Source organism: Xiphias gladius, chromosome 13, assembly GCF_016859285.1.
Source record: "Xiphias gladius isolate SHS-SW01 ecotype Sanya breed wild chromosome 13, ASM1685928v1, whole genome shotgun sequence".
Classification (NCBI taxonomy): domain Eukaryota; kingdom Metazoa; phylum Chordata; class Actinopteri; order Istiophoriformes; family Xiphiidae; genus Xiphias; species Xiphias gladius.
The window spans coordinates 11292464-11316239 of record NC_053412.1 but is presented as its reverse complement, the minus strand read 5'-3'; the positions used below and the strand labels follow the sequence as shown (position 1 = coordinate 11316239).

General features: G+C 41.4%; 2 protein-coding genes across 6 annotated transcripts in view; one reads left to right on the top strand and one right to left on the bottom strand.

The window, feature by feature from the left end:
- Nucleotides 1-4114: 4114 nt before the first annotated feature.
- On the bottom strand, nucleotides 4115-18467 carry LOC120798128 (ly6/PLAUR domain-containing protein 6-like). 2 transcript variants are annotated; one of them, XM_040142185.1, is made up of 5 exons: nucleotides 18365-18467; nucleotides 10348-10507; nucleotides 5394-5492; nucleotides 4806-4936; nucleotides 4115-4676 (listed from the first exon to the last, which is right to left on the bottom strand). In XM_040142185.1, the coding sequence occupies exons 2-5, from the start codon at nucleotides 10466-10468 to the stop codon at nucleotides 4506-4508; spliced, it is 522 nt and encodes a 173-aa protein (XP_039998119.1). In that variant the 5' UTR covers nucleotides 10469-10507; nucleotides 18365-18467; the 3' UTR covers nucleotides 4115-4505. The 2 variants fall into 2 exon arrangements, with proteins under 2 accessions (XP_039998119.1, XP_039998118.1); XM_040142184.1 differs by lacking the exon at nucleotides 18365-18467 and adding an exon at nucleotides 15139-15168.
- Nucleotides 17511-23776, top strand: part of pspc1 (paraspeckle component 1) — a 23873-nt gene continuing 17607 nt past the window's right edge. For 3 of the 4 annotated variants that reach the window (XR_005708622.1, XM_040142183.1, XM_040142182.1), the window contains exons 1-7: nucleotides 17511-18019; nucleotides 18524-18673; nucleotides 18841-18992; nucleotides 20445-20540; nucleotides 20677-20873; nucleotides 22048-22132; nucleotides 22382-22487. Coding sequence is in view for 3 of the 4 variants with exons in the window: in XM_040142183.1 (XP_039998117.1) it covers nucleotides 17621-18019; nucleotides 18524-18673; nucleotides 18841-18992; nucleotides 20445-20540; nucleotides 20677-20873; nucleotides 22048-22132; nucleotides 22382-22487 (1185 nt within the window). In the remaining variant the exon portion in view is untranslated. The remainder of the gene's footprint in view (nucleotides 18020-18523; nucleotides 18674-18840; nucleotides 18993-20444; nucleotides 20541-20676; nucleotides 20874-22047; nucleotides 22133-22381; nucleotides 22488-23776) is intronic. The other variant, XM_040142181.1, reaches the window with a different exon arrangement.

Sequence of the window (23776 nt, the reverse complement as noted above, 5' to 3'; positions counted from 1 at the left end):
TTCTGAACTCCTGTAGTGTTTTGGCAACACATCTTTGGCATATCTGACAGGGTGCATGCAAAAGTCATAGGGAGCGAAAAAAATATGTTCATTAAGTAAAACATAGAGCATATGAGAAAGTTGATAGAGTTGTTGTGAGTTCTGTTGTGGGTAGATAAAAGTAGAGGGCTAAAACTTGTCATTTACTGCTGCTTCAAGAGAGGAGCCAGGGAGGGGGGACGAGGGAAAGACAGGAGATAGATTCAGGACACAAAGACACAGGTCCGAAGCATGTAAAAGATATGGATTTTCCTTCCAAACCTTTTGGACTTCAGAAGAGGTCCTTTCAGAGGAGCTGGTACGCCACTTTTAACCGGCCAGAATATTCAGTCAGCCAAAATTCTGCCTGAGTGTGTTCAAGCTCCTTGATCCCAAGATGTTCGCACCATTGAAGGCGATTTTACAGGTGGCCCTTACCATCCCGGTCAGTAGCTGCAGCTGAGAGTGATGGTTTAGTGCTCTTCGCCGACTACATACTTGGCTAAGGTGTACCGTTGGCCATGAGATGCTCTGTGATCTGGTGGTGTTGTCAACTGAGAGAGAGTTGGTCGGGGGCTTCCATGATGACAAAGACTGACACGTTCACCCGACTGAAATCAAGACGTCACACCCTCAAGCTTCCTCCCCAGATTTGGAAACAACAGTACAAAGGCCAGAAGAGGAGAGGAGATAAAGCACAATAGAAAAATAAGATCTTGGGAATGGAAAGACATGACATGAAAGGACAAAAACCCAACGGATACCAAAGGAGTGGGAAAATACAGAGAAGACGTTGACCAACAATTTTAATGGATACGAGAGAGAGAGAGAACTTCAAGGATCAACAAGAGCACAACAGAGGAAGGGATGAGGTTGTGAAGACCGATTTCATCAGATGGAGAGGAGCACAGCACAGAATCCACTTATTACACTGCAGTATGTAATAAAAAACAATAGAAAGCTGCTTGATGTACATCTGTTGCTGAACCTTGCTCCACCGACACTATACCTATTAGGGTCACATTAAATGGCTGATTTTGAATTTACCAAGAGCCTGACATTGTAATGGACAGACGCTTTTTCAGTTTTAGCCAATAAGTTAAGTTATTGACCCAATATTCTAATATTAACTTCAAATATGTGGTCTCGTTTTATGCAATGAAAAAATACATAGTTGCTATATTTTCTCACATTAGTTTTAGAAGATGGGAGAATCTTACTTTATTAAAGGAAAAGATAGCCCTGTTTAGGTAAGAGTTGGTCCTCGGTTGACTGATTTAACTGTTGGATGCAGCAAGAAACACTGGATTTGACTGGGCTTTGAGCCCGAATGCTCGGAGACACAGTTTTACATGATATACTGCCTCATTGAACGTTTTTATTTTGCATCCTTGTCATCTGTTAGGCCAAAACTAAAAACACTGAACTGCTGCATCAGCAGATTTGAGCCAAAACTACTTCACCTATAGCAGTCAATGTTCCTTAATCCACAGCCACCTAACCGGCAACTGCTCTGTGCTCAGATTGTGTATGTCACAACGTGAACAGTGTGCAGAAACAATGATGAGCTATTTGCCACCATCTAATGGTTGATGAGATTTACTGCAAACTAACCCACTGCTTTACCTTCAACTTTGCAAAGCTTCTAGAGAAACTACAGATGGGTGAGAAATTGAAGGAAAAACCTGAATAAATGAGTGCAAATCCTAACAAATGCAGATGCCTCCATAGCAATGAAGCAATGAAGCTGCTTTGGAGTTCAAGGTGGAACAACATCTAACCAAGACGCTTCATGTTGGGTTTTCCATTCATTCGTCCTCCATCTGTACTTTGAATACTGTTCTAATTCTCACAGTAAATGATGGCAAAAGAGATGTCACAACCATGTGTCAGTTTTAATTTTCAGCTAAATTTATTTCCAGTCCACATGAAGAATCAGTTGCAGATGTGTGGGACATTTAGAGTTTTAGCTGCATGTTTTTGGAATGTGGGAGGAAACCGGAGCACCGGAGTAAACCCACGTCAACAGGGAGAGACATGCAAACTCTCCACAGAGGGCCGAGTAAACCAAACCCTCAGCCGTCTTCCTGTGAGGCAACAAAGAGCCACCGTGTTGCCCTCTCAAAAAAAAGATGTGTTCTTTTCATTCGTTAGAAAGAAAAAGCTCTTTTAGCACAATCAGACTTGTTTGACAAAGTAGAGCGGAAGCTTAAGCTCTACTTTGTCAAACTAATCTTTCTTGTACTTTTATCAAACACATTCTTTCTAAGAGTGTGTATTAATCTTGAAAAATGATCCGATGATTTTTAATTTGTTTTTTCATTTTTTCAAGATTAATACAAAACAATCATGACTGGGGGTAAAGACTGGACACGGGATATTTGCGTGTTCTAGTCATCCAGTGATCCACCGCTGGTGCAGGAGGTGAAAGGCTTCCTCAGAGTCCTGGCCACGGAAGAGAACATCCTGATGATGGCGGGGCGCCTCTGCTTCCTCGAAGGGTAGGGCGTCAATGGATTCTTCCTGTCGGTGACTTCACGGTGAGATACTGATACGCTAAGTACCTCACATGCTGGAGAAAGTTTGCTGGTCCTTTTGCGGAAAAACTTCCTCACTTTCTTTGCAAAGCTTCTGTTTTTTTCTGTGAACTTGTTCAGCTGTGCTTTTAAAACCTTTGCAACAGCTTCCTCAAAAGCCCCATCCCTGGACACCATGGCAGCCTGCAGCAGCTTTGGAGATCCAAACTCCCGACAAAGCTTCTTGTAGACGGGGATGTGGACCTTTCCAACAGTCTGTGGGAGAGTGGAACTTAATTCTCCCGCAATCCTCTCTTTAAGACGTGTCAACATTCCGTCAAAGTCCACGTCACATATCGATGTCCCTGTGGCGTTGGCGATGTGCTCCACCAGCTTCCCGAGAAACACGGCGAGAAAGGTCCTCTCTCGCTTTGGCAACTGCTCTACAGAGCTGGCAGAGCGCTCTGAACTCTGACTCGTTGATATAACGCACACAATTTCAGCAATGTCAGCCTCCTCACCGTCCTGGACTTCCATCTCCTCAGAACTCTTCACATTGAATAATTCACTTTCTCTTCATTTTAAATAACGTCACAGCTGACAGACATAGAAATCTCTGATAAGAGTTTTTCATCAAAAGGTAAACTGATGGTAAACTTTCTCCGAGAGCCGCTGAAGTTGAGCTCAACTTGTGAATGTATTTATTTTTGTGTGTATGTTTGTGTGTTTGTGTGTGTGTGTGTGTGTGTGTGTGTGTGTGTGTGTGTGTGTGTGTGTGTGTGTGTGTGAGATTCAAGTCTAAATCTGAGTGGAGCATTTAATCGTGTGTGTGTGTGTGCGTGTGTGTGTGTGTGTGCCAGGGGGGTAGAAACTTTGAAATGGGGGGCAGCAGACTGGAACACAGTTTTAAGAAGGGGGCACATTTGTAAAATTATCTCAATTGTATTGGACTCAAATTTGAAGCCCTCTGCAATAATCAACTGTGCATTATTAATAGTTATTTATTCAGTTTAAATCAGCCAAATAAAAAACTTTACATTCTGTAATATGTAATGATACATAGAAGCAAGGCCCCCAGATTTAAAGAGACACAAAACGACGACAAAAAAACCTTTTAAGTTGTTTTGTGCGTCTTCCTAGTCAGTTTGTCTCTGTTATTAGTCCTTGTGTGTATCTTTGTGTTTGTTTTGCGTCACTTTATGGTTGTTGGTCGTTTTGCGTCTCTTTGTAGTCATTGTTGTCGTTGTGGGTCTCTTTTCAGTTGTTGTGCTTCTCTTTTTTAATCATTGTACGGCTCCTTGCGGTTTTTTTTTTGCATTCATTTGTGGTCATTGTGCGTCTCTCTGGGATTTTTTTGCGTCTCTTAATGGCTCTTGGTTGTTTTGCATGTCTTTTTAGTTGTTTTGTGTTTCTTTGGAGAAAAAAACAAAGCAAAGAATACAGTTTTTGTACACACTCTTATTACGTACAAAAAACGAGATAATAATTGATCTTAATATTTGAATTTAATTTTAACAAAACCTCAGTAAATACAAACTGACTTTGTAAAACAATAATAAGGTCATTTTAATACTGTTACAACTTAAACACTGAAAAAAAATAAATTAATAAAAAAGCTTACACAAATTGTAAAATTGCCTGACGGTGAAGGAAAGCAATATTGAATGGAATATGATGCAGTAGTGAGTCTGGACACAGGTTTTCAGTTTTTATTTTTAAACCTCAAATTATAACAGTTTATTGCATTTCTGTGACTCAGAACTTTCTGGACAGTTTCTGAAACGTCCTGAAGCAGTTAATTTAATCAGTCTGAGCACGATACAATAAACACAAATCCCAGGTCTGATGCCACGTGTACAAGGTTTTTTAAACAATATCACGAGATGAAGAACTAAAAATTTTTCTTCACCTTTACACGCGTCCTTTTTCAAATTGTGTTTGATGATGTCCCACAAATACAGAGAATCTCTTTCAAACATTTCCAGCTGTGAAGATGCTGCTGATGATGATGGAGCTCAGCGTTACAGGATGAAGCCTCCTGCTCGAGCTGAGCGGAGGAGAAGTGGAGGAGAAAACGGCGCTGCTCTCATTCCTCGGCACCATCACGTTACAGATGTTCCCCCCACAGCAGGATGAGCACGCCTGACGGATGACATTTAAATGTTGAGAAGATGTCCCGATTGTATGAATAATCTGTGACTTCTTTGTTTTTTATTAAATGAGTATCAAGTTGTGAACGTTAATGCAGTTTAATCCAGAGGCTCCACATACCCTGAAGCCATTATCAGTGACATCAGCACAGCCAGGGAACCGACAGTCCTCCAGGGTCGCACAACGCTTGGTCACAGACACACTGTCCCCATTTCTATTCATCATGTGGAGTGTGTAACAGTACCTGGTATCTGGAAGACACAGACACGCCTTAATTTTGGGGTTAGTTTATCATCTTTCTGAAATAGGAAAAATATGTAGAGTTTGAGGGCCAGAAATTTCCTTCCGATAATCAATAATCTGATGAGACTGATCATTACCAGTTCAAAAACAGCACAGAATGTGTTTATTCACAAGTTACAACCTAAGACGAGCACATGGACAAATTATTTTTGATACAATATTAGGTTTCTCCACACATCAACAATTTCATTCTACCTTGCATTCTATATTTACAGTCTTTTTTTATCAGTATAATAAGGTAAAGATCCCTAAGCACTGCTGTGTTTCACATTCACTCATTATTGCCTGGAGCCATAATAACAACTGGGGGTGAAAATACCCAAATTTACAGTCTTTGAGGAGGTGAGTTTGTATTAGCTCAGTCTCGCTGCACAAAGAGAAGCAGTAGAGTAAAAGTTGACGAACCTTTCGGACAGTACATGTCTGGTGCCCAGCGGTTACACTCATAGTTATCTGCAGCGTCTTGACATGTGAAGCACTTGAAGCCACCAGGATGAGGTGTAGCTGTGGAGGACAGACAGACCCACTTCTGTCAATGTGTGAAAACAATATTCATGATCTGATTGCATTGTAATATTTGTAAGTCATCTTCAATGAACTTTATTCTTTTGAACCCTTCTGAAATGAGTATATTTAGATGTGCAATGACATAAGCAAACTGGAAAATACATTTCCTGAATGTGTGTGAACACTGACAAGTTTCTGACTGCTGCAAAGTTATTGCATGATAACGTGAAAAATTAGAGTTAAAAGTAGAATAAAAAAACTTACCTACAAGGTGTTTGCAAATACAGTCACAATAGCAATCAATTAAAAAAGAATTAATAAAATATGAATCATAAAATATTCACAAAAATGTTGAGTAAAAGAAAGGAAAGAGATTTTTTTTAAGTTGTAAAAATAGGATTGAAAGAATTAAATCAAGCAAACGAAATTGAAATGAGGTAGAAGACAAATGAATTGTGGGATGGAATAATAACTAAAAATAACTAATAACTAAGTTGAAAAACAAAACTTACACAGTAATTTTGAAATTTCATTTAAAAAATATATTATTAATTGATCATAATGGCAAAAAGGTGATATAATAATTTGCAAAAATAAAACAGAATTTTTAATTTTACTTTGGGTTTATTAATGCAGCATTTAAATGCAAATTTAATTAATAATGATTTGATTGCCTCAATTTATGTTGTCCGCAGTCTACATTTATTGTGGTGGCCCACTCCAGGCTCCATATAAAGATCTATTATTGACAGACAGAATGATTGCACCTTGCCTGTAGCCTATCCCCACTTGTCCCCTTTCTCCTCCTGCCTCCTCTTCACCTCCACGTTTGGTGCAAGGTCTTCTTTGCGGGTCTTAAATGGTGTCCAGTATCTTGTGGATTGGGAGGGATGTGGCCCTGAGGAACCTTCCTGCATTCCCGAGGAGCAGTTCCTGACTCTGATGTCATCCAGTGTTGTGGCGCCTACAACCAGACTGTGTAGTGCAACAGCTGGAAGCTGCTTGTACAGGAGGGGGCACGGTCACAAATGTTTATCCATGATGCTGATCCACAGACATTTTCTTTACGGTGCACCTGTGTATAGTCAAATATGATCTCATAGACCAAAACGTTAGTTATCAGCAACCCGATCATAGACCGCTCTATAGACCTGCACTGTTTGAGCCCAGTCTCTGACTCTTTACTTTGGAGACTATAGGGTTAAACCACTGCTTCTCCCTTTCCAGCCACAGCTACTGCAATGCCCTCTTCCTCTGCCATCCAGCCAGTCTGGCAGATTTTTCTTTGTGTTCCTTTAACTCAGGGGAAGCTAATTGTCACCTACAGTGACTGACCTGGATAACCTCTTACCTCAGTCTCCCTTGGTACCCACTTAACCTTTGATTCCTTGTCCGTGCGTACCTTCACCAGCACTTGTGTTTTTGAGACCCTCTGTCGGAAGGCTTCCTTCAGGTGCTGCTTCCAGCAAGATGCTTTCAGTTGTGCTGTCTACTCGATAAACCAAAAAAAGCAACTTAGAATCGGACTGGCTTTAAACATTAGAGTACCCTTACTATAAACTCCAAGCTTGACTTTCTCAGATTCTCTGACACTGTCTCCTTGTCAGGGTATCTTAAGACTATGCTGTCTGTAGTGAGAGCAGAGTTTCAATAAAATGGACTCAGATGAATAGGATAACTTGAGTTTGTCTAGCAGTTGTTTGTAGAGATCCCTCATACCCACCAGCAGGGATACCCGTGAGAGTGCGTGCACATTCATAAGGAAGTGCCTGTGTCCACTCCAGTGGGATAAGAACCGTGGATGGCGCTTGTGACGGTACTCTATCCTCGACAAGCAGTTCTTGATGGCAATACATGGCCGAGGCACTGGAGGTGCTCTGGTGATTTTTTTGTAGTGATACCTAGCACCCAGTAGTAAAGATTCCTGTGAGAATATTGACACGCTCTTAGGGAATGGCTGTGCAAACTTCAGGGCATACCATGGGATCAGCACCATGGACAGCACCTGTGACAGTACCCTCTCCTCAAACAAGGGGCTTCCAACCGTTGCATATCACTGTCTGGGGGCAGTCGCTGCAACTCCCAGAGGAGATCAGAATCGAGAGTGTGATATTATGGAATACAGAAAAATTCCTTAGGACTGTACCCCCCCAATCCAAAGGATGCTGGTCTCTTCCTGGACATGCCCTAATCTACCAGCATCTTTGCACTACTCTTGTTAAACACGTTCTTAATTTCTTCCATGAAAACCCATACATACAAGTCCCACAAAAATGGCTCTGGCCATTAAGTGATCAAACCTACAGCTGAATACCACTTTTTGTTGCCATTTTTCTGTCGCTGACATTTACTTCTTTTGTTAAATTACTTTTATTATGAAAGGAACAATGGAACCTGATGAGACTTTTTGCTTTTCGACATTTTTTTTCATTACGCTCATTCAGCCTAGCAGGCAGTGGGGGTATTTTGTTTTGCCTTACCCGTAATTAGTAGCGAGTATCGGATCAATCCTGCGGACTTCAAAAACATGGACGCTGTGGTATTGATTTGAGACTTGATATTTCCGTAATTCGACTTACAACTTTTACATTCAATCTACTGCACTAGTCACCATTTCTGTGGTCCCTTTTTTGTCACTATTTTTCGTGGATTTAGCTAGCTTTGTAAAGACTGGGAAACGTGACTTAGATTTTTTTTTTGGCTACTATGTCATTTTCTGAGGTTCTTTTTCTCAGCAGGGAGCATTTAAATGGACCCCACCAAGATCAAAGCTGTTACTGAGGGGCCAGCTCTAACCTACCACGGGCAGCTACAGAGGTTGGTGGTTGCGCTAACTTCTACAGGCATTTCATACGTAACTGCAGTTCTACTGGAGCCCCACTGAACTGTCTTGTCTTTTGAAACTTGCCTCTTCAATGGTCAATTCAAGCTGTCCTGACTCTTTCATCAGTTTGAGGTGGAAACTGAATCATCGATGTGCAGGTGAGTCAATTCCTTCCCAAAACACAACCCTTTGTGCTTTTTTTTTCACCCTGTGTTACTGCCACCGGCTTTTGAAAAAGCCAAGAGCTGATGCCCTGTTCCACCAGTTTGAGGCTCAGGAGTCCACTGGAGTGCTTAAAGAGATCTTGCCCTCTTCTTGATCAATGACACGATCACCAGGGATGTCACATGTCAGGTAATAAAGTGGTAACACCAGTGATTCCTATCCTCAGCAATTCCACTCCTGCTGCTGTATCCCAGACCCACTTTATTACCCAGAGCAGAAAGTCTGGCTTTCCACCTGCGATCACCCTCTGTGAGTTGAGTCTCACAAGTTGGTGCTTAAGTTTGTGGGGCCCCTCCCCATCTCGAAGGTGTTCAATCCAGTGGAAGTGTGACTCATTCAGAATGATGCGGATCCATCCGACCCTCCAAGTCTCCTGGGTAAAGATTGTGATGGAAAGACCTCTGTCGTAGCTGCTGTATTTTTTTTTCAAATGAGTGTGGAAAGTGGAGAAACTGTACTATATCTCCATCTATACCTGTGTTCTCACATTTGTGAATGTTAAACGGATGTACTCAGACATGTACAGAATCTGAAGAATTTGAAAATATGTACTCTAAATGTAAACAGACTTTAATAATATGTTAAAAGTATTTGGCTGCAAGGAAAAATTATAAATTTATCTGTTTCACGTCAGGATCACCTCTCAGTTGGCTGCCTTTATACATGTGACATTTGCTACACTCCTACCATAACTGGGATCTGCAAATGTGTGCTGCGAGTGGCTCATTTTTGCCCTGGGGCCCCCTGGCCGGCACACACAGAACAGGAACTGTACACAGTAGCTTTTGGCTGTGAAGCAGCTGGTGTATTAACACTGTGGCATATGTCATCAGTGTGATTCCTAAATCAAACTATTGTTTTCTTTGCTCTTTATTAGTCTGATTACTGTTTCAGCAATCATACAAAGGAAAAGAAAAATCTGAAGCCTGCTGGCGTGATGCGATGACTGTGTCAGTTGTTTGTTTTTTCTTGAAAACTAAGCCCACGGTCTGGGACAATAACAAACCACTGTTTACCCTTCTCATGACCTACGTGACTGATGTTGTCAAGTTCTTACATATAGATTTTTTTTTGCCAGACAGTCAGCAGACATCCGTCTTCTAACCTGCTCCAACACAGTGATCCAACAAGGAGTTGTTTGGCTTTCCCATTGGCCAGAATCATATCTGTACTGGGAATCAGGCCGTGTTTCAGCTGAGACCGCTATAGGTCTCGGGAACTTTTCAATCACAGGACAACGCCTGTTATTCACGAGACAGAGACAACGCCTGTTATTCACGAGACAGAGACAAACACACACACACACACACACACACACACACACACACACACACACACACAACTCGATCAGTTTCTAAGCTCCCGACTCTTTTGTCTTATGATCCTGTTGGTGGCAGATTTGAACAAATTGTTTTCAGGAATTTCATAAGAGGGAATCCTCACAATTTTTTTTGACTTTTTTATGGTGATTTTTGAGAAACTGCAATATCTCCAAAGAACTGCTAGAGGGCAGTAAGGTAGCCATGAATGAATGAATGAATGAATGAAAGAATGAATGAATGATTTAAAGATGAGTTCTGGAAACTAGTACCATCTTAAATGAAGTTTTGTGTCTCAATATTCTGCTCTGAATTCATGTCAGCGTGTCTCTACAAAGGGACACAAAACTACATTATTACTGTTGTTTACTAATCTTCCTCAATTACATCTTTAATAACTGAACTATAATCACACATCCAGCAAAGTTACAGTGTTTTTAAAGTCAAAACACACATTATGCAAATAGTATTATTATGCTCCTACTTGAGGGATGCAGCAGGATGATGTCCTTCATGGTGAAGTCCCGTGACTGGACGGTTATCAGCCAATCAGCGATGTTAGTCATTAGCAGGACCCAGGCCACTGTTGGCCAGCCCTCCATCATTGGCCTCAAAAATCTTCATGCACTTAGGCCTGTTGAACACTGAGGGAGTGTTGGGGACAAGGGGACATCATCAGGTGATAATTTTAGCAAAACGCAAAAGAGCTCAGTACCTCACAATTTTATTATTAGCAATTATCCAAACTGGAAAATGCGCATCTGCTCTAGCTCGGGACAAAAACTTGACAAATGCTGCTCTAGATCTTTGTCATTCTTTATCTGCACTTTAATAAACAGATGGTAAATTTTTTTTTTTTTTAAAGAAAAAGTACAAGAAAATGCTGTTAAAACAGTGAATGGAATATTAAAACAAGAGGCTTCAAGAAAGAAAAGGGATGCTAAAGCCTGATAATAGAAGGAATCAGTCTATAATAGTGATCAGCTGTGTGTGCTGCTCATGCTGTGAGCTTGCTTCATTATTTAAGCGTCAAAAGGAACCCTACAAGTCACCTCGAAGCTTTAACTCTCAGCATCCATCCCTCGGTTTGAATGATTCCATGACAATGGCCTGGATGACATCTATTATAACTATTAACATTGTCACTTCTAACATAAACATGAGTTATGTTTCAATTACAAGCCCATCTTGCCCTGTAGGGACTCAGCCTTTAGTCCCTTCTTGCCAAACGTCTTTTTTTTCTTTCTTTTTTTTTTTTTCTGTCATGCAGTGGATCATCCATTAGTTAAGCCAAGTCAGCATGTGTACTGTCTTTTATTCCGACTCCATCCTAGACCGCAACAGCAGGTCTTCTCAGGGAGGAAACATCCCCCTCTGGACTTTCATTAAAAAAAAAAAAAATCTTCAAGAGGGGGCATTCCTTTTGCAAAAATGTGAATGCTTTCTCACATTATAGGATAATTCACTTTCTTTTAACTTTGAAAGGTAATATCTAGCAACCCTTGGTTTATAAAGATTTAAAGCACTTTTTGTATGCAAGAAAAATGTATATGTTTGTATGATGGATGTAAAATTGTAATTAAATTTTAAAAAAATGTTCTATGTGTTTTGATACACATTTCCACTATTATTTCCATTCTTATTAACAACTTCTATTAGACACAGCTTATGTTATATAAAACACTGATGAATTTAATGGTCAATAATCTTGACACTCTTTGTAACTGTAAAAACTATTTTCATTTTACTTACAACAAATCCTTAGATACACAAATGTTCCCAGTCTGTTGAAGTGTAAGTTACTTTACAATCGTTGAAGTCCTTTTCCTGGGCGACATCTAAACGTATTCTGTTGAGCTTTCTGTTACAGTCCAGGCAGAACACTCTCTAACAAATGCTCGTTGTGGATTCACTGAGATGTCAGTCAATGAATTACACACCAGATGACCTGGTTTTTGCCCCTGAGCTGAGATCAGTAGAATTGTTTAAGATCAGCTCTGAGTTCAGACGCCTTTGACTCTATTTTATGCCCTTTATCCCCAGGCATCGTGCAGGCTCTGGGGTTGTAAATGCTTGTTTTCTTTGCATTATGCATGCCCCAATAAAACTGATCCGGGTCTTTGCTGCAAACAGAGTAACCACACTGTACTGTACTCCACTGTACATTCAGCAACAAGACCAGAACATACACTTATCCTCTGTATCAAAGACACTAAAATAAGTAAAATGAGTGAATTCAGTCCCATTTTACCTATGGACATTGTACTATGAAGAAATTTACCTTGATTACCCCTACTGTCTATATGAATATACACATGAACTGTATGAATTCATCCTAATATTTAAGAGCAGAATCACTTTGAATGTGTTGAAAATTAGCAGGAAATTAATCAGCAACAATTTTGATAATTGATTAATCATTTAAAAATAGGTTTTTAAGCAAACTTTCAAAATTTTCAAGGGTTCCAGCGTCTTAAATAGAAATATTTGCTGAAATCCTCGAGTTCTGTGATAGTAAACTGAATATCTTTGGGTTTTTGATGTGTTAAATTGGGTTCGGGAAACCTGTGTTGGGGATTTTTTGGCTATTTTCTGGCAATATACTTGAGAAAATCAATGTTACATTGCAGCCCTAACTAAATCCCACTCAACCCAGAACCTGAGGCACAATGTACGTAAAAATCCTTTTTTTGTTCACTGACAGCTAAAATAAGTTGTTATATGTGCGTGCTAACTTTTTTAAAAGGGATTTTTAAACTTCGGTTTTAAAATAATAAAAGCCTCCTCTTTACACTCTTTGGGCCATGGGAGAAACTCCTGAGCTCCGTTCTCAAACAGAACGGTCTGGAACCCAGATCTATGTCTTTGTGACATGACACCGTTACCTTACCGCTAGCTTAGCTGTTTTATTTCAGCACCAGCAGTTGTAATATTTTCAACCTAGCTCGCACTACAAAAGCTGAGTTCAGTTCTGGAAGCAAGGGTCAATTACACGATAAAGTATTATTTGGAAGGATTCGGGGGAGTCCTTCAGTCCATGGGCTTGCATTCATTAAGCTCCTCAGAGCACTAGCGCTACTGTATAGCTCATAATGATATGCTGTACGCTGAAAGGAAAACTCAAGATCAGCTCCCCAACTTTGAGCTGTCCGATAGATGCCCGGCCTTGCCTGGGGTAAAATCTGGTTTGAGTCTGAGAGGAGGGGGGGGGGCAGGAGTGCAGGGATTAGATACAATGGCTCCCTGTTACAACTGGAGAGGGATGGAGATGGAGAGGGTTTGTATCACTCAGGGTTCAATCAGCACTGACCAACTCCTTTGGGTCCCAGTTAAAAGGCCACGCAGGGCTGAAAGAATCTGAAGGAGCGCAGGATTTAAATCTTTCTGTCTCCCGTGACAACGGGGGGGGGGTCAAATTTGATGAGTGGGGCTGAAATGAGCTGCTTCTCAGTCACTGATATTATTAATGAAATACTTTAGGACACATCCACAGTTTTTTTTTCGCAAAATGACTCCAAAACTCTAATGTCTGTCAGGCCTGGTGGCACGGTGGTTGATGCAGCCATCGGCGCGCCTTTTGTTCTGTGCTCTCTTATCCAGAAAGTGTTCTTAAAAAAAGCAAAGACTTACATTTAAAATACAATTTGACTCATGACCCTGCTTGTGACCGCTTCATACCAAAGATAAGTTGGGTTTGTCTGCTGAATCCCGTGCTATAAATCAGTCACCTGAAGTTCAGAGGTTGAGTTGTGTTTCACACAAACCCATTGCTTTAAATATATTTTACGTGGTCCTGACTGATAGCGTAGCATAACTCAAGTCAGGGTCATTTACGTCTCATCTTCCGTCCACAGGCAGCGCCACGCTACCTTCAAGTGCTGTCAGAGATATCCTAAATTTATGACAGAAAGACACACACCCTAGCCCAAAGCTTTGTAAATACTACTGGTAAAGTCATCTTTATCCAAACCATAGACAGCCAAACAACATGTCAAATGTGAACAATTCTATTGCGTAGATGAAGGATACTAGCTCCATGTTGGAGATGTGTGTCTAAAGGATACTCTATCAAGATTTAGGCCACCAGGGTTGCCCTTGAAGTTCGGCTGATATCTATCGACCAGACACATATGGCGGGGGCTCGGCTTCTGTCACACAACCGCCTTTTGTTTGCGATTCCATACCGAGGTCAGAGATACATGACTGCAAAGAGCATCACGTTAAACACCGTCGATGAATCCCCGCACCTTGTGTAAGCTGCCGACTGAAACACTGATGTACCGTGTATGGCCTCTTTACACCTTACGTGTAATCAGGCCTGTGGTTAAAGAGGTGACGGGCTGCGTTCAGACTCCCACCATTCACACAAATACGCAGTCCGCTCCCCAGGCATCTCCACACTGAGCCAACACATGCCTGGAAGATTTTACGAGCTCCTTGCTGAGCTGTGCATCTCAGAAAAATGCTCAACGTCTTGAAAACATTATTTAACACGGACAAAAAAGGTAACGTCAGACCAATGGCTCTTAATGAACACCTATTAACTGCAGTAAATAATTACTGCCTGAAGTCCAGTGATTCTTTATTACAACCTGCAACCAAACTCTAATTTTGTGTATTAACCAACATCATTATGGCAAATTACGAGCTGATGTGACTGATGTACTTAGATTTAAGTATGCCGCAGAATATACTTGCAGTATCAAAAGTGCTCAGTATGCAACAGAATGGATTCTAACAGTACATTATTATGTATTACATTATTGGATCGATATCCAATTATTTTAAGCAGTACTTTGATGTTGTAGCTGGTGGAAGTGAAGCTACTTCTAAGTGCTTTATATACTATTGGGTAGTTAAATCCATAAGAATGCATCATACTCTATAAACTGCACGTTTTTGTGTAAAGCCTAAACGTGCAAGGTATCGGGTTTCTCAAAAAATGTACCTGAGTACATGTACTTAGTTACATTCTATCACTGCCCAGCGCTATAAACACTTGCTGCCATGTTGCAGGCGACCAGAGACTAAGGTCGTTAAAAGGCGAGACCTTCACTCTGCTCACAATCCTTAAACTAACCTGCAACCTTAATTTAAAACCCACATCCAAAACTATTAGTCGGGCTCACACATTAAATCCTGTTTTAATCTTAAAAAGGCGCTGTTGTCGGCTCGTTGCGCTCCCGACACGACAAGGAAAAAAGGCATTAAAGCGGACTAGAACTTCAGTATGCAGAAATACCTACGCTCTACAATGCTTTCAGGCGCAACTTACCGGGCTGCGTATCCTCGAGCAGAGTTATATCCTGAATGTCTGAACATCAAAAAAAAAAAAACCCACAGCTGGGCCTGGGCGGGGGGCGAGGGGGCGGCGTCACAGTCACGTCATTACGGGTCCCATCTGCAGCAACTGGACCGGGACAGAACATCTGGTGACATTTGCTGCACATTTTGTGGATCCATCTGATAACTGAGTAGGGCTGCCATGTGAGTTCTACACTGAACTTGCGTTATCATTATAATGTAATGGTGGAATGTAAATAAGTACATTTATTCAAGTACTGTACTTGAGTTCAGTTTTGAGGTACTTGCGATTTTCTTGAATATTTCCCTTTCATGCTGCTTTTCATTTTTTTTTTTTTTTTTTTTACTTAACTACATTTTAGAAGCAAATATACATTTCATTTTTACATTTATCTAAATGTTAGTTTGCAGATTCAGATTTTTACATAAAACATATGATCAATGTATAAAATTTGATGTATTTTTAGATTGAAATTCTCAACAATATATATATATTACTTCTTATGCGTGCTTCAGCAAGGTCATAGAATATTAGACTATAACACTCACAGGGACTATTTTTTTTATCATAAATAGTTTAGGTGTTTATAATTTAAGTACATTTTGCTGACAATTCCTCAGTACTTTTACTTGAGTAAGATTTTGAATCCCAGAATTTCACTTGGAGTATTGGAGTAATGGAGTATTCTTACATTGTGATGTAGCTACTTTTACTTCGGAATCTGAAAACCTCTTCCATGACCATTGTATTGACAGTAAACTACTACTGGAATCAATGACAATGATGTTCATACTCTATTTGTTAAATAAATAAAGAAACTAGAATGGCACTCAGTAGAGCGCATACCTCCGCCAAGGCCATTGTCAAACAACATACACCAGACTTCAGAGAGAAAAAATGGAATTCATAGTTAATGATCCGGATCTGCCCCAACATCTCATGGGTTCTTCGCTGGCCCGTGCCCGACCCCCCTCCAAGTTTGGCGCAAATCAATTCAGCGCCTTTTGTGTAATCTTGCTGACGAATAAACAGACACGTGTGAAAACATAACCTCCTTTTGCGGAGGTAAACAATATAGGTCTACTGTGGTGTGTGTGTTGCGCTTGTTGTCAGATCAAATCTGATGCTGAATGAATGTCAAAAACCAAAGTGAATTCACTTAAGAGAGATGTAGTGTAAGCGTATTCAGAAATGGTGATAGTTCAGCTGCAAAAAAGTTTGCAGTGGAGTGTATTTTGTCGCCTTTTTTCTGTAGGTTACGGTGATTCTGTAAGACCGAGTAACCACACATTATCTAGACCTTGCAAAACTCCACTTACCATACACCCGCTTGCTTCCTCACATTCCTTGAGTAAGATTCATGGAATGTTGCCTGAGTGGACAGACTAAAACATAAACTTAACAGTGACAAGCATCAGCCCTCTGACCTGTCTGGAAATGTGATCCCTGACAGTAAAGCAAGGAAGGAACACAGCAGCCCTTCAGGACCTTGTCAAACAGAGGAATTTCACAAGCATATGCGCAGAGAAGTGCTACATAATGTGGACAGATGGCCTGTCCATCATGGAAAAAGCTCTTAGCAGCACCTCAGAAACATGCATAGTGCTCAAATGACAAAAATTGAGAGCAAAAACACGTGCAGGGAATGCATGTTCCGGTTGGAAGTAAGGGATGAAGGGGCAGTAACAGGTCTCTTGGTTTAGTTTGTATGGGACTTGGGAGCTTTCATATATATGCTGAAACCCAATACGAGTGTGTTACTGGGGAATTTGTTGCCTGTTTTCATTGTTTGACGGCTATTTCCTTTGTGAAGGATGAGTAAAGGCGGTGGGGAAAGTGAAAGAGGGCATAATAAACAAATGCCTGTGGATCCCAAAGCAACACACTATGGTTTCCCTCGGCTCATATTCACTAAACAGGCAACCATACAGGTTATAGGGCTTTTGGACAGGCCCCCATTCAAATCGTTTTTCTTTGTTTTATATTACTGTAAATGGAGTATCTTTGAGATTTGGACTGTTGATCAGACAAAAGCAAGCAATCTGAAGATGTCACCTTGCGCTGTGGGAAACTGTAATGGGCATTCCTCATTTTTTTTTTTGTTGTTGACATTTTATAGACAAAACAATGATCAATTTATCAAGAAAAGAATTGGGAGATACTCATTATTGAAAATAATTATTAGTTGCATCCCTAGATGGATTCAGTGTGTGGAAAGGTTGAAGTTGGTGACGATTCTAGCACCAATAGCTGGATGGGGGCCACAAAAAAAAGATTGTTGTTTTGTTTTTTTATCTACGCCCGTGGATGGATCCAGTGAGCGATCTGCGTGCCGCCACCCATCGCCATCTTTGGAGCTCGGGAGGTGTGCGCCGTCAACACTGGTCCACCAGCCTTTTCCTCAAAGTTGGTTTCATTTAGATTCGAGCTACACAAGCTACTTCGCCCGAGCATGGCTAACCGAAATATGCAACAAGGGAGCATGCAAAGCAACAGCTCTCCTCAACCGGCAAAACGCGGGACCGACTCCCCGGCCGCGGAGCAGTTGCCGCCGAACAAAGGCAGCCCAGCGCAGCCGCCGCAGCAGCAGCAGCAGCAGCAGCAGTCTCCCGCGGCCGAACAAGCGGAAGGTGCCGGCGACGGTAGTGGAGAGGGCCTGGCAGAAATGACGCTGGATATAACGAGCTTTCGGAAGCCCGGTGAGAAGACATTCACCCAGCGATGTCGTCTCTTTGTCGGGTGTCTCCCGGTGGATATACCGGAGGATGAGTTCAGAAACATGTTTGCTAAATATGGGAAAGTTAACGAGGAGTTCATCAACAGAGACCGGGGATTCGGCTTCATTCGCTTGGTATGTAAAAAGTTCTGCCTTTTGGATTCACACTATGCTGTTGTACGGACGAACAACTACACACACAAATAAAAAAAGTGTGTGTAGTATTTGGGCCGAAAATTCGCGGCTAAGAGGAGCTAGCTGCTATGTTAGCATTAGCTAGCGTGCCGGTTGATATCCTGCCGTGTACGTTTAATAGTGACATGTTATTCTACATAACCAGTTGTAATTTTCCAATTTACGGGCAGAGTCAGCACGTATTACATTTTACACTCAACAATGGAGGTTAACGATATGGTTAACAACCCATGTTTGGCAAGTGCTTTGCCAAAGCTTAGGAATGTTGTGGAAATTTCCGACTACCGTTTGTTAGAATAACAGGAAATTCTCAGAAGTTCTTGTTTTTCCTCTCCTCTGTGAAATCCACTGTAATGTGCTTGCTTTCACACGTCCATTAAAAAAAAAAGTACCACACTGGCGGGACACCATCCCTTTTTCTCATTTCCCCCCCTTGTCTTCCAGGAAACCCGCACGCTGGCGGAGATTGCCAAAGCTGAGCTGGATGGGACGATTCTGAATAATCGGCCGATCAGGATCCGCTTTGCTGCACACGGTGCAGCCCTCACGGTTCGCAACCTGCTGCCTGCGGTAACAAACGAACTCCTGGAACAGGTAGAGTGGAGAGGAGCTTGGAGATGACATTGTGATAACATTTCCAGTGCGAAGTTTCGACAAGAATGGGGTGTTTTGTCCATTGGACTTCGCGTGTCTGCTGCCCCGTTTGTTTTACCGATACCCGCGGAGCGATAACTAATCTGAAAACCACCTTGTGCCCTCAGGCGTTTTCTCAGTTCGGGCCATTGGAACGGGCCGTTGTCGTGACGGATGACCGCGGTCGTCCCACTGGGAGAGGCATCGTGGAGTTCACAAACAAAGCGGCGGCGCGTAAAGCCCTGGAGCGCTGCACCGAGGGAGCACTGCTGCTGACCACGTAAGGGGTGTGGGGGTGAACACACAGAACTCGCTGCGGTGGAATGAGTGCGTGGAGTTATGTGTTCATTACAGTGTGCGAAATTATGACCCAGTGACTACCTTCAAAGTTGTACTGTTTAAGCCTGAATGCACAGTAAGACAACTTTTTTTTTTCTTTTTCTGGAAATTAGGTCTGAAAATGTGGGGCTTCTCTCATATATGAGGACTAGACCATTGATGGTCTTCTACAGAATGTTGAATTATGGATTTGTAGCCATAATGTCGCTAGGCTAGTGAGTGTTTTCAAGTTCGTTTTGAGTGAGTCAGCCCGAAAAGTGTTTTGTCAGCCCAGTTTGACCAGCATGAGTTTCTGAAGGCTTATGTCATGTGTTTGGCTGCCATGTAGGAAATAAATTCATGACGAGTAAACACAAATTCAGATAGATAGATAAGCTACACAGACGTGGGCTTTGGGTATTACCCTATTTCGTGTTCCACTTAAACGGGAGAAACGGGTTTGGTGATGAGGACTCTTCTCCTTGGATTAACCAGGGAAACCTTCCCTGTAGGAAGAGTGTAAAAGTGCTTCCTATTGATAAAGTCTTTCTCAAAAAACAGATGTTGGAAAAGTCATTTTATAGTCAGATTAATATGATTAGCAGTGCGATTAGTGGTTCCACCCTCATACTTTTAGCTGATATTAAAGGAATATTTCTCCCCAAAATGAAGGGTCGGCCTTTATCTCCTTATTGTGCATTACTTGAAACCTTAAGATGTACTAAAACAAATGGCTTACTGGGCATCCAGACCAAAAACCTGCACTATAAACTCGCAAGGGTCTGAATTGTATGGGCTCGTTTCAGCTACTGATGAGAGAGGCCAGTAGAAAATAGTATGTTCACGCTACTTCATAATCTGCCAGTGATGTGTTGCTTGCATGTACTTGATTTGCCAACGCAAAACCTTGTCAGAAGATGTCCAAACAAAAGTGGGCCAGCTTTTATGTTGGACAAAACTGTTTTGCTGTCTAGGCCTCAATAAAAGTGAACCGGATGCGATTTTTCACACAGTGCTGTTGTCTTCCTGAATATGACCTTAGTCCACATACTTCTGTCTTGGCCCTTGTTCAAACTGCTTAGGTTTGCAGGCTCCGTCTTCTATGATCTCAAGAGTTTATTGTAGTGTCAGTAGTTATGTACAGGCCTACAGTGCTGAGGAAGTCAAAATTTGAACACATCAACAGCAGATTTTTGGGTTGGGACAAGCAAAGACTGTCTTTAAACACCGCAAATCTATGAAAAGGCACTGGGCAGGGTAGCAGAGAGAGTAGCAGATTCACAAAAACACTGTGATCTCAGCCACGGCCATTTCTGTCTAGTTGATAAGTCTTTTCTCTAACATTTAAATGACCATTTGTTTCTTTCAATATCACGAGGGGTTTTAACCTGGTGTTTTCCTCCCCTTTCTTCAGCACACCTTGTCCAGCCATTGTGGAGCCCTTTGAGTACTTTGATGATGAGGATGGAATGCCTGAAAAACTGCTGCAGAAGACTCCAAAGTACCACAAGTAAGTAAAGGCTTTGTAGTCTAATGCAAGGGCACACATAGATTTTTGTTACATGAAACTGCCCTTGTCTTTGTTGATACTGTTTTTAGACCACTGGAATTGTAATTTAGTTTTGCACTTATTCTACTTTCCCTAGGGAACGAGAGCAGCTGCCACGTTTCGCCCAGCCTGGGACATTTGAGTTTGAATACTCGTCTCGCTGGAAAGCTCTCGATGAGATGGAGAAGCAGCAAAGAGAGCAGGTGGACAGGAACATTAAAGAAGCTAAAGAGAAACTGGAGGCTGAGCTGGAGTCGGCCAAACATGAACATCAGCTCATGTTAATGAGACAAGGTAGGGGCTGGTTATTAGTGTCCTCCCTTAACGTCTGTGTGTTTACTGCTTGAACTGTTTGCCTTTGTATGAAAGCAGATTGCTTTTGGGCTGCTAATTTGACTGTAGTGTGAATGATATCTTACATTGGCTCAGGGAAGAAGTACAAATTATGTTTCTCTATTGAGGATTAGAAGTGGTTGCGCTGCAGTCGCCTGTGGTGTAGAGATTGATTTAACCTGCCGACGGTCATAATGTCAGTGAAAGTCTTAATGGATATTTCTATGTATTATGAGGCAGTGTTGTGCAGTCATTAAATACCCAACGTTGTCATCTTTACCTTTTGTCAGACACTTGGTGTTAGAGAGCAAATGTTGCACTGTACGTAGCTTGGCTATATCACAATACACGACCATTTCCAGCTTACCCGAAGAAGAGAACATGCGTCTTTGTTCGACCTTCTCTACTAGTGTCTTCAATGTCACATGATGCATTTACGAAAACACAGAATCTCTCTCGCTGTGTGGCCCACACTGCCCTGACGTAATTGTATTTTTGAGGTGGTTCATGTTAGCTATGGTCCGAAGCTCTACATAGTGTGATGAATCGATTAAAAGTGACTGGGTGAAAAGGGAACAGAGTATGCCAGCTAAACTGCAGGAAAGTTTGTAGTGTAAAATAGATGGAGGAGGCATGCGAGTTGTTAAAAAACAAGGGGGGTTCATATTATGCTAAAACATACGCATAATATCGCAGGAATTGGAAATATCAAGCTACCTCTAAATAGCTTGTGTAAAATAACACGCCTGCTACACTCTGTGGTCGAGGTAAGAAAGGTTCCATTCACTGTTTGAAAAATTGCACTAAAGTGGGCTATGGTTGGTTCACTAAGTGAAGCCCAAGTTATACTTTCCATAACCTCGTGGCCACGTGGACCACCTTCATCTGCTGACAAACCTGTGAACACACCAGTGTACGCAGACACCCAGTGTAGTATTAACCGAGCAATGTTTGTGTCTGCTTTTCTTGTCTGTTTTGGATTATATCTAACCCTATAAAGGAAATTCTGTTTTAAGTCAGGGACATTGCCTTTTTGTTTTGATCCTCATCAATATTTTTTTCCTTATTCTTCCTTGTTGGTCCACCCCTCTGTCAGTCCTCCTTACTTATGTTGTCTTCTTTTCCTTTTTTCCAGATCTAATGAGACGTCAGGAGGAGCTGAGGAGACTGGAGGAGCTTCGTAACCAGGAGCTGCAGAGACGAAAGCAGATAGAGATGAGGTGTGTTTCCTCTCTTTGAACAAACCATTAGAACAGAATGAGATAGCTGTTAAGAGTCCAATTATCTTGTAGTATGTAATGCTGTTTTTTGTTTTTTTTTGTATTCAATTTTAATTCAGGCAGAAAGAATTCTGTTTTTAAGCTTTAAGTAGTTTTGTCATTGGCATGTAGTTGCTGCTGTCGAGTTGCATTTGAGATTTTTTTTTTGTGTGTCTCATTTCTTTGTTTTGCTTTTCTCTTTGTCTATAGACATGAGGAGGAGAGGAGGAGGAGAGAGGAGGAGATGATGAGACACAGAGAACAGGAGGACCTGAGACGCCAACCAGAAGGCTTCAAACCAAACTTCCTGGACAATGTGAGTACAGCTGGAATGCTTACATGCTGTTAAACACACTAAAACTTGTCCAGTCACACTGGCACTTTTGATTCGTTTTATAGTCTCACACACAGACACAGTCAAGAATGACACCAACGAAAGATTTAGCCAAAAGGTTAATAATTTATTACTCTATAAACACATCCACAACCTTTCTGTTGGTTGGCCATCACATCAGCACACACATTTCTTTTTAATTCATACAAGGAAATCAGAGGGAAAAAAGTAGCAATATATAATGTCATATTTTCAGCGTATTTGCCTTGATGTACCAAAAATATCATACTAAATGGTTGTAAGCTTGTAAGCATACATACTGGATCAGTAGCTTCTGCAGGTTACTGCATCATACTCATTTGTTCTTTTTAACAGACTGGTATTATAGTAGTTGCATAGTTCTATTTCATTTTCCAGCAGTGTAAGATTTCAGTCAGGACAGTCTTGGTTTATTTGAGTTCGGTAGACTTACATCCAAATTATTTAGCAACATGCAAAACTGCCACTATGGATTAAATATATTTCTTTGACGAAATTCTTGAGGAAAAAGGGATTTTAATGTGTTTTACCTTAAGAATGACCTGCAGAAAACGTTTAAATAAATTCCAAGATTTTTTAGGTTGGTCCAGAGCCTGGTTTTTGGTCCGTGAAAAGCTCCTTCTTTCCAAGAAGTTTTGATTCTTTTGCATTGCCTGCATTTGAGCAGCACTTGGACTGAATTATAAATTATAAATATGCTGTACAGGGATTTATGATTTGCTAAGAGTTTTATAGAGATGGGTGACAAATATGTAAAGGAAAAACCAACATAAAGTGCCCTAGTAAGTTGTTAGGCCACCACGTGTCCCCAGAACAGCTTCAGTGCTCCTTGGCGTTGATTCTACAAGTGTCTGAACCTATGCTAAAGGGACGGACACTATTCTTCCAGAAGATATTCCCACATTTGATGTTTAGGTGATGGTGGTGGTGAGCGCTGTCTAACACATTGGTCCAAAATCTCCCATAGTTTTTCAATTGGGTTGAGATCTGTTGACTGTGAAGGCCATAGCATATGATTCACCTCATTTTGATACTCATCAAACCATTCAGTGACCCCCTGTGCCCTGTGGATGGGGGCAGACCACTCCGATCATAAAGCTGATCACTCAGAACAACTTAATATTGATTAGCGGTGACCCTTCCCTGTAAGGGGACAAGCTGACCCAAACCATGCCAGCAAATTGCCCCCGAGCATAATACTGCAGGCGTCAAGCATTCAGGCCTGTACCGTT

What these genes read in the sequence shown, in the direction of transcription:
- LOC120798128 (XM_040142185.1), bottom strand. Translation starts at nt 10,468, where the DNA reads ATGATGGAGGGCTGGCCAACAGTGGCCTGGGTCCTGCTAATGACTAAC. An exon ending in CATCCTGCTGCATCCCTCAA is followed by an intron (nt 5,493 to 10,347) that starts GTAGGAGCATAA and finishes TGTCCTCCACAG; the next exon opens with CTACACCTCATCCTGGTGGC. An exon ending in AGACATGTACTGTCCGAAAG is followed by an intron (nt 4,937 to 5,393) that starts GTTCGTCAACTT and finishes TGTGTCTTCCAG; the next exon opens with ATACCAGGTACTGTTACACA.